Source organism: Etheostoma cragini, chromosome 7 (assembly GCF_013103735.1).
Source record: "Etheostoma cragini isolate CJK2018 chromosome 7, CSU_Ecrag_1.0, whole genome shotgun sequence".
Taxonomy (NCBI): Eukaryota; Metazoa; Chordata; class Actinopteri; order Perciformes; family Percidae; genus Etheostoma; species Etheostoma cragini.
Genome location: NC_048413.1, coordinates 20,006,160 through 20,017,397, shown reverse-complemented (window position 1 = coordinate 20,017,397; position 11,238 = coordinate 20,006,160). Strand labels below are relative to the sequence as shown.

General features: G+C 40.0%; 1 protein-coding gene across 2 annotated transcripts in view; it reads left to right on the top strand.

The window, feature by feature from the left end:
• Positions 1-938: 938 nt before the first annotated feature.
• The window catches only part of mgll (monoglyceride lipase), a 31,274-nt gene continuing 20,974 nt past the window's right edge, over positions 939-11,238 (top strand). Inside the window, exons 1-2 of one of the 2 annotated variants that reach the window (XM_034876929.1) lie at positions 939-1,153; positions 3,246-3,381. In XM_034876929.1, the coding sequence (XP_034732820.1) occupies positions 3,254-3,381 (128 nt within the window). In that variant the 5' untranslated portion in view covers positions 939-1,153; positions 3,246-3,253. Of the gene's footprint in view, positions 1,154-3,043; positions 3,382-11,238 lie in introns of those variants that run through there. The other variant, XM_034876928.1, reaches the window with a different exon arrangement.

The window sequence follows — 11,238 nt, the reverse complement described above, 5'->3', positions numbered from 1 at the left end:
AAGAGGTCAGCACAAACAAGATTTTCAGGTTACTCCACAGCGCAATAGAGATGGAGATATGTCTGGAAATGCCAGTCTTAGACTGAACTGTTTCCTTTCCCTTCATCATTCAGTCTAACATACCATAGCTTTTCTGTGTAAGGCAACTGCTTGCTAACAAGTAAGCTTAAAGGTACCCAGTGAAGTTTTCTTGTGAAGAAACAAAAGTTGTGTTCAACACCAGTGTTATTCACCAAAACGCAATTTGTGTATATTTAAGCTCTAACAAACCTGTTAAAAGCATTCTCTCGCCATCAAATACTTTAAAACACCTGTTTCCTTTAAAAAACATTTTGAAACCTGCATCGCTTACATCCATATTTACTAGCTTGTAATATTCATCTACTTCCTTGCCTTTGTGTGTGTATAGGTAATTTTCTAACACAATTTTGTAAGGTCATACAATGTCAATTCCATTTACAGCTTGTTCCGCTGCCCCCTTGTGACCAAAACAAATCAATGAATTCTACCTCAAAGTTTTACCTGCCTTGACCTAATCAAACGTGATTTTAGGTGGCACATCACAAAACTTTATTTTGACCCTTGTAAAACTTGTCATTTTTATTCTAAACAATTAACTCCAATAACCTGCCAATTGGACTAAATCAAGCGGTATTTTGGAAGACAGTAACAAACGGTCTAGTTTGAAGGAATAGGTGGAAGCTTTACAATAGCAACACGATTATGTTGAGAAGCAGAGAGAGAGGCCGATCCACACATGATGCTATTAATACATAATTTCGGGGGGTCCGGTATGTACAAAATGTGAACCATGTGGACTCAACCATGGCGAGTTTTTTTCTTTACACAATCGAGGGGCGAGTGCACAGTTTTATCACCGCCTCTTGGGAATGTGAGAGAGAGAGAGAGAAAGCGAGAGAGAGAGAGAGAGAGAGAGAGAGAGAGAGAGAGAGAGAGAGAGAGAGAAAGAGGGTGTGTGAATACTTGTTTAGTTTCAACCCAAACGTCGCTGACTGCATTCTTCTCTTTGCGTGTGGCACGAGCAGAGCATCGGAGAGAGAGGGGCAGAGTGAGAGAGACATAGGCTACAGAGACAGCGAAATTAGAGAGTCCCAGAAGAAGCTGAAACTTCACTGCATACGCTCCAGCACAGGTTGGTTCAATCTCTAAAATATCCTAGTGATGTTTCTGCTTAAGGACTTAACAGTGTCTGCGGGACTCAGTTTTGACCTTATTATGGACATTCATTCTCCATCACCATAATATTCCTCCACGCGTTGGTTTAAATGAATGTAACTTGTAGTTGTGCAGGGATTTTAGCACATGCCGCATCTGTGGCTCCCTCCATTCATCGTTTTCACATAAAACCCGCAGACCATATTGATGTTAAAGCGCGCGTATTCCACTATGTTGGCGCACTGGCATCGATATCAGCAGGCGATCCAGATTAATATATTCTTCATAAAATGTATCGGCTTTTTTTTGAGACACTTGCATAGCAAACGTTTGTTTCTTTTCTGCACGCATGCACGCAATAATCATCCTACTGTCCAGTTATGTGGATGAAACTGATGAATGCAGCAGAGATAAAAACCAAAGGAAGCTTTTGCGCAGACGTCAGGAGAGCAGTTTCCAATAAGTCGGCTATCCACTCACACGTATAGTTACAAGTCTAGTGAAAACGATTATTTCCACATGTGTGGTGCACTGTTACTCGTGTTCTGTTATGATCCTGACATATGCAGCTGAAGTGAGCCATGGTTCCCCTCACAGAATTGGCCGCAAAGCAGAAACGTTGCCAGATATTGACGATAAAAATAATATAGCTAGCTCACCAACAGCAACCACATAGTTTACTCTTGTTTTATTGACTAATCATTAATTGCTGTAACCTATTGAAGTAGCCTATAAGCTTTCAGGTTGTCAGGTGACTAAACCTGGAAAAACCCGATCACCTCAGGAAATAGCTTCATACCAGGGCTATTTTTATTTTATTGTTTATTTATTTATTTTTTTCCTCCGGCGGTTTCTCCCATACGCGGTTAAAGAAAGGTTTCTCCTCATCATTGTAATGCTGCACATAGCATTTACATGACCCAGTACTGTATACCCAGCTGGACCTGATGCCAGGACGCATCACGTGTATTGCCAGAGATAGAGAGAGGGGAAGGAGTGTGCTTTAGGAAAAAAGAAGAATACCTACATGATTATGTGTGTGTGTGCGTGTGTGTGTGTGTGTGTGTGTGTGTGTGTGTGTTTGTGTGTGTGTGTTTGTGTGTGTGCAGTTTTAAGGTCTGCCAGAGGTAAATAAACATATTTTCAATTTTCAAGTCAAATTCATTTATAGGCTAAGTGATATTTTTAAGTAAATCATCTTAGTGATTATGTGACGGACATGTGTGCGCTAGTGAAACAGCTGATGAAAATGCAATTAAATCCAAATTTAAAAAAAGGATCTCATTCAAATCTTCCTTTGGTCATCTTTGATCCATTTTACTGTTCCCATATCATACATTTAATTGTTACACTAGGCTATCATAAACCATATGTGTAGGCTAATCATATTCTTTTTTTCTTTAGTTGTTATGGTTTGTTTTTCTTCCCTTACAGTTTGTAGGCTAGTTGTGGTATTGTGGACTTTGAATAGTCTAGTAGGCCTAATGTGCAAACCGTTGTTTTCTGTTGGCAACACTACACTTGTAATTATAATCATGTTCATGACAATAAAGCTAATTTGAATGAGAGATAGAGAGAGAGAGAGAGAGAGAGAGAGAGAGAGAGAGTGAGAGAGAGATAGAGAGAGAGAGAGATAGAGAGAGGGAGAGAGAGAGAGAGTGAGAGAGAGAGGGAGATAGAGAGAGGGAGAGAGAGAGGCAGATAGAGAGAGAGTGTGAGAGAAAGAGAGAGAGAGAGAGAGAGAGGTTTAGAGACCTTGTGGAAAGCAGAACGGTCTCGTGACGTAACGCCAGTCGGCCGCAACACAACATTGCCTCTGTGTGTGTGTATGTGCGTGCGTGCGTGCGTGCGTGTGTTTGTGTGTGTGTGCGCGCAGCTCAGGATTAGCCTACATCCGGCATATCCGACTAACCCCCCAACCGCAGTCATTTCCGACGCATGCCACGCACTAAATAAGAAATAAACAATGAACGCCGTGACCGCCGCCACCTGCCTGCTCGCCGCCGGTGTCAGCTGCTACTTCTACGGCAGCGATGTGTTGTCATCCCTCCTTCATGTCTCTCTTGCAGACCCCTCCATGCCTGAGCCGGGAGCTACTCCGCGGCGGAGCCCGCAGGGAGTCCCCTACACCGAGCTCCAGCACATCGTCAACGCCGATGGACTGCACCTGTTCTGCCGTTACTGGGAGCCCGCCGGCCCGCCAAGGTCAGTCATAACGGAGCGAAAAAGTAGCGGAAAGTGTCTCTGTTTTACTGTATCATCCCTCGGTGTGTAGGATGTCTTTGAGATGGAATGTCCTATCAAGAGTTGGGTTTATTCATTTTAACTGAAAGTAATTATATTCACATGGTTGCTTTCAGTCCTGGAGTCACGTGAGGACTTCCTTCATGTTCATTTTCATTGTGCACTGTTGGATTTGTGTTGTAATTTTTTCTGTCTGAGAGTGCAAAATTAGCACCACCAACTGCAGTGTTTATGAATCCCCCCTCCCCCTCTCTACACCTTCAATAGACTGTCAGAGTGAAATCAACAATACAATATTTGTTACTTGTAGACTGTTTAATCGTTGTGTTACCCTTCATATGTGTTACATAATGAGGAGTAACACTGACTGACTTTGATGAGCTTTAGCTCAGTAACTCGAGAGTAATAAATGCACATATAGACATTTGGCCCAGCTCCATTTTTATAACAATACATCATCCTAACATCTTTATCAAAGTCCTGCTCTGTCCCCTTATTTAAGTCATCAGTTTACGTCTTAACATTACACAAAAACATCACTAGGTCAAAATTATTATTTCATTACAATTAATTTAGCTGACGCTTTTGTCCAAAGCAACTTCCAATAAGTGCATTGAACCATGAAGGTACAAAGCAAGAATCACATAGAAGTACTCAAATAAGCCAAAGTACAAAGAGCCACCTGTAAGTGCAACATGTAAGTGCATTTGTAGCCTGCTGTAATTAAAATGAGACAGCAGAATGACATGATTAAGAAAACAGGAAATACAATAAAATCAATCTAGTCATGTATATTAAATCTGGACAGTTTAGTCTCATTCTGCGACCCAAACCTGTTAAAAACATTATAATTATGTTAATCCCCTCATAGTGGCGGCTACCAGATGCACCAGTCATACTGGGTCATGACCCCGTTTAGAAAACAGTTACTTGATCAGTACATTTACTGTGGTTAGAGATTCTTCCCATAGTTTACTATTGACAAATAGTGATCAGCTGAAAAAACAAACTTTTTTTTGCACTTTGTGTGTATGACTCACTAGATTTACAACATTACTGTGTTTAAGGAACACACAGTGAAACAGAAATTGGTACATGCGCTGGGTTCCCCTCATTTTATTTTGAAAAACCCAACTTCCCATGCATGAGGAAATGCTGGCTATCAAATGACAGCATCTGTATCCTTTTACCCATAAATCATTGTGTTTTGAGGTTGCTCCTTGTAGTTTGTACGAATGATAATCTCAACCTTACTGAACATTCGCAAAAGACCTGAGATCCTGACTTATCCTGCTTTCTGGTGTGTAAAAGAGTGTAAATGGCTATGTTGTCTCTAAGTCAAAAATACATCAAACACAACTAGATGATTAATGGGTCTAGTTTATAAAAGAACACACTTTATTGTTATTAGTCTGCTCCCGTTGGAGGCCCCCTTGATATGCACTCTCTGCTGTGGCAGGGCACGTAACAGGACACAGATGTCACACTCAAGCTTGCTTACAAACCACACAGTTGCACGAAGTGCGAGCACAGGAGGAAAAGGATGTGACAGAAAGGCCCACAAAACATCTTGAGTCAACACATTACTGATCTCTCTCATAAGGAGTCATAAGGCTCACGCGTCTTAGTGGAGCAGTGACTCATTAACTGACTCTGCTGCATAGTTGCTACACAAACCGCTGCTCAGAGTTTACAATAGCATGTGTGTATGCATTTGTGTTTGTTCTGCAGTCATCCGGGATTTATTCTGTATTTGTACATGTATATCTGTGTGCAGATATCTGTTTATGTGAGTAGCAGATCGGTGTTTTTGTGGTTGGATCAAACTTCTCTGCCTGATGCACTACGGCAGCTCTTGTTTAAATGTAAATGTACATGATTCTGCTCAGGCAGTGGGACAAACTTCTGACCTTATAATTTCCCACAATGCCTGTGAGGAACGAGACCTCACTGTGGTCACACTAAAGCGCTTTCCCAGACCCATGCCCCCCACCTGCTAATATATGTCAAGCTTGTCAAGAAAGAATCTTGGAAATAAGTAACCAATTCAACAAAAAAAAAAGTTTCCTACTCTTCCTTCGAAAAGAATCAGTACACAAAATAACAAATTTGATTGGCTTAACATAAAAGATGTATTTTTCTTCTGCAAATCATGTTTTTGGAAGTAAAAAGCTGAATCACTTCAGGCTTAAAATAGCTGCAGATCCCTCTGTGTTGTACCTGTTTTAGAGCCAAGGCTGTGGATGTGTTATATAAGAGCGCTCTCGCTGAATGGCAACCAGTGACCATGCTAAAAATGCATGCAGTCATGGTACAGAGAGGCATGCAAGACTTCATGAATGTTGTGTATCTCCATCTACCAATGTGTGCTTTTATAAGATGTTAATAGCAGGTATTTGGTGGCCTTTTGCACGCATTGTACTCAAATTTGACTTTTTTGTCACCACAAAATGTGAGCATTCTGTAATTCCACAAAAATTATAAACACCGCAGTGCAAAAAGATTTAGAAGCATTTGGACTTTCACAAGATAGTTAAATTCTTTACTGAATCACAGACAAAATTATTTTACCTGAGGTAGGTTTACTCCACTTTTACAAGCTGACAAAACAGAAGCTGTTCAGTAAAATCACACCCTCACCATTACCCAAAATAGTGATCTTACTTTTAATATGCTGTTGTCTGTGGAAGTTTATTGTTGCTACAACTCTAAAGGCTATACTTTGGAAGTATGGATACATCTTAAGTTTATACAAGACAAAGACATGCCTTGATTCATCCCGCAAGAGGAAATTTACATTTTTCACTTGGTACAGTTATTACACATATTACACACAGGCCTGAAATACACACACACACACACACACACACACACACACACACACACACACACACACACACATACACACTAATGAAGAGATGTCAGAGTAAGGGGGCTGAGAATAGTTTAATACAAGTCACAGTAGCAGCTGGTGCAGTGATAAGCTTTGACGATCAAAAGAAATCTCCAGATAAGAGAGTTGCCGTTTGACAGTTTATTCAAACAGCAGCCAAACGACTCGAACTCATTATAAAATGCTCTATAGTGATGCATGATATATAATCTATTTATTATTTGACTTCTAATAATAAGTGAGTCATCTGGATAGTAAGTAATTAAAAAACAAACCAATTATTTCCCTTTTTATCAGTTTACAGATAATTATTTTCTCTTTTAATACATTAATCGTTTTGTCTATAAAATGCCAGAAAATAGTGAAAAATCATAATTTCTCGAAGCCCAAAGTGACATCTTTACATTGCTTGTTTTGTCCAGAACCCAAAGATTTGGGTGATTTACTATCACATAAGACAAATAAAAGCACTACATCCCTACTGTTGAGATGCTGGAACTAGTGAATGTAGGGAGCTGTTGCTTGAAAATGACATCGGGACAAGTCTGAAAGAGACAGCCATAACATGTATGAAAAACATATGCAAATCTTTATTTGAAATGTTTCTTATGATGACGAGAACCAAATAGGTTCAAAGGTCACACGCTCCTGAAAAGCTCTTTTACTAGAACCAGGATGTAGGTGAAAGGTGGAGGAGCATCCACAATGATTGACAGATGAACCCACATGGAGGTCAGCACACCATACCTGCGTATTTACATGACAAACATGAATCTTTTTTGTATACGACTGGAAGACACAGACACACACATACACACACACACACACACACACACACACACACACAGTTTGTGTAAATAGGTCAAGCTGTTATTGAAGTTTTCGCTGATGGTGCCGGACCATTTAATTTCCCTGCTGCTCACTGCCGTTGTTAGGCTTGTCAGTGGAGGATACATTACAACGTTAAAAGCTCTATGATGGCTACCTTCGTATTTGCGCGTGGGGGCAAATTTTGCAGAGTAATGCAGTATAAAATATTAGGGCCACTTGTATTCCCAAAATACTCATTAAGTAGGTGATTCAAAGTGCCAGCTGTGATCATTTACTGTAAATTAATCTAAAAAGGAAACAGAAGAAGTCAGTCCTGAATTTTTATTCCACTGTTACTCATATTCACAGTGATTTAACAATTTCATTAATACTGTAACAGTGAGCTAGATTTACTGTGTCAGTAACATTACAAGCAATGGCTGAGACATAATAGATGGTGGTAATGGGAGTGTAAAGAATTATCAACGTATTATACAATTATTTTTGATTTCGACAATAAGGTGTCTGCTGCTATAGAGAAATGCAATTTGTTTATGGGAACGTCAAATTTTGCAACAGCAATTATGTAAGAAGAGAGCAAATGGGTTATGCAGACATGAAAAGTCGCAAAGACAACGGTGTGCAAATAAAGGATATTGCTGCAGTAACAAGGAGGGACAAACAATCGCACACACACACACACACACACACACGCACACTTTCTTCTCCATACCAGTTTGTCACACTTCATCCTTCTCCCAGACTCTCTTATTTTCCACCTGTCACATTGTTCTTCTCTGTCATATCCATTTAGTTTTGCCCCGAGTGCATCAAATCTCACTGTCACCTGGGAATTCACGGGTTCTTCTTGTCTGAAGGTGTCTTAAACATTATTGAAATGTCTTGAATTGAGCAGAATACAGTTATATTGCAACTAGTACTTGAGTCCCACTCCTGCCTTGCAGTATAGGGGGTCTTTAACTGACATCAGACATACTTTCCATAGTATTTTTCTGTTTACTAATAGCTAAGCCCCTTACCATGGATTGCTTTTAATTATGGTGATTACTGTAAAGAGAGGACAATTGAATTTAACATTTCTAAAGGTTTTTGCTCTGGATGGTGTTGATGATTTCTCAGCAGTGAGCGCAACTGTGGTAAAAGCCAGATTGTTTTGTTTAGAAAAACATGTGGAGGTATTTGAAATACATGGATTATGTTGTGGAAAATAATTGAAAAGTCATGAATGTCAAATTAGGAACAAAGTAGAAACCCTGCAGGGGTTTTGTCTTCCCACCTTATAAGTGTGCGCCTCTTTGAGCCACATGCCTAAAATGCCTAAGACGTTTGCTTTTCATGTGGAAGGTGCAGAATGTGGCATTCAAGCACAGTTGGAAAGTTTGTGAGTTCCTAAATTACCTTAGAGTAGCCAGTCAGCATTGCATTAAGGGGATTAGGGTCTTGGCTTTGTTTTGGGCCTGTGGTTGTTTGGAGTAGCTCTGAGTAGAGCCAGAGGGAGAGCTAAACTCTCTGCTCTTTTAATAAGGCTGGTTATAAGACATGTTGTTTCAGCAACTGCAACTGGTGTGGGAGACAAGTTGGCCTCTAGTTCCCATGCTAGTTGAGAGACTAGGACAGAGAGAGGGAGAATGAGAAAATAAAAGGAACAGCCTCTTTTCTTGTTACTAGAAGTTTTAAGTACTTTACACAAAATAGTCAGTACGTTTCTAATCATGCATGTGATAATGACCATTAAAACATCCACTTTTGAACATTATTGAGCTGAATATATCTAGTGGTGAACATAGTTTTCAACTTATCAATTAGTTGATCAACGGAATCCTTTATTTTTATGTTTGGGTTTTGGACTGTTGGTTGGACCAAACAAGCAGTCTCTATAGGAACTTGAAAAAACGTGATTTATTTATAGACTAAACAGTCACTTGATTAAAAAAGTCATTTAAAGATTTATCAACAATACAAATTTTCAATCATTTAATTTCTAAATATAAAATGTTCCTGGACAATATACAGGCAAAGATACTTTGAAGGCGTTGTTTGGGATATGTATCCATCTTTTATCGTTTCCCTGCTTAGTCCTGCCCCCCACCTAATTGTGATCGGTCAATAGCTACTTTGCTTTCCAAAGAAAGTGAGCATTAAACTTACAAAACCAGGGGCCTAAAGTTTAAAAATAGCGCCTAACAAGCTGAGTCATGTGAAACTCCTAAATAAAATGAGGTGCATGTCAGTTCTTATAGAGTTAAAGGCAGAGGACTCACAATTAGTCAAATGCTGCAAGTAATTTGCCTGAGCAATAAGTTAAAGTACTATAATTGTTCAATATACTTAATAAAACATAATTCTGCAACTGCACTGCTTACTTTTAGCCTAAGATATATTCAGAAACACTTTTTTTTGGAACTGGTCTTTTTCAAGGTCTTTTTTTTTTTTTTTTTTTACACTTTGGTCCTTCCTGTAGAAAAAACTTGACCATGACAAGCCAGGGTGTAGTAGAGCTTTCCAGGTTCAGGTTGATGTCTAAGTAAAGTAGTACAATGGCCAAATGTCACAGCCTATTGTAACACTTGAGATTTGCCAGACCACTTTTAGCAAAGTGGAAATTGTGGGCTGGCTCTGCACGGCTGAGCCGACATGCTGATGATGCCTGAATATTGTCACTAGTCTGCAGATGCCTGTATCTGAATAAATGCAGACATCTGTTCAGATTAAGATTCCGGGTAATTAAATCCTTTATAAAATGCAAACTTTACATCTCCCACTGTTAGCTGTCACCAGACGCATCGCCTTTATTTTTAACTTTTTTTCACTTTTTCTGGCAACTCAGGCAAACTTAAAACTGACAATGACAAGACGGAGAAAAAAGTTAGACAAGAAGAAAGAGAGATTATAAAGCAGACCAAAGAGGTATTTAGAGCGTGATGGATGTAGAGTCTTAGAGAAAGAAAGACAGCAAATTCCAAATGTAACATCACAACTGTGATTTCCATTGATCACTGTACAGTTGTCTTTACAATGAACCCAGAGTAGCCCGATTTATCCCCTGCTGCACCTCGGCATGTGTGTAACAGAACATTGTAACTATACAAAGACACTCATTCACACACAAAAGCACGCACACACAGTTGTTCTGGGCCAACAAGTGCAGAGGAAATCTTAGCCCGAGGCAAGGGCTTCTCTGAAAGGAGGGAAAGATGTGCAATCATTTGCTAATGAAGCCTGATGAACAGCTACTCTTATTCTACACTTCTACCAACCCACCTCACACCCTCCCCAACGTTCTCCCCGTTTCACTCCATTCCCTTTTTCTCTGTCGCTGAATACATTTGAGCTAATTGTCTGCTGCTGATTGAAGCTCTCATGCTTCTCAGCGCTGCTGCTGCTTAGAGAAAGAACGCTGCAGTGTTTCAGTGCTGCTCTGCCGATTAATATGCACTGATTAAAAGAAGTAAAACCGTAGACAACCTGGGCTCACAGCCTGTGCATTAATGACCAAAAGTTCTGTCTTTCTAAATAAACATAAAGTTAACCACCATTTTCTTTTTTAAAGAACATCATCTTTAGCTGCTGAATGCTTCAATTTGATCACCAGCTAGCACTAACCATTGGCTCTGACTTAGCCCAGCACGAAAACTATAGGATATATTTAATCTGAAGTGTCTATTTCCATGCAGCCTTATTGAGTCAATACATTATAAATCACATTTTAAAAGCACTTGGATTGAAGCTCACTGCCACTCAAAGCCAGTGAATGTGCTGTTCTGAAGAAATATTTGCATACAGGCTTCATTTTGCTGAATGTTTTATAGGAGACAAATCATGAAAAACTCACTTTTTCAGGCAGGTGGGTATCTGGAGCACCGACCAACCCACAAACTGTGAAGTCAGACAACCCAGTCAGTTTTTCGTGGCCTGCCTAGATTACAAAACATGGGATTTGGGGCGACCTTTAGCTCACCCGCTAGAGTCTGCGCCCCCTGTAGGCTGACTCCTTTGCAGCAGCCCAGGCTCAAATCCAACCTGCGGCCCTTTGCTCTCTTCCCCCTTTGCTACATGTCTATACTATCTAATCAAAAAGAATAGCCCCCCCCCCC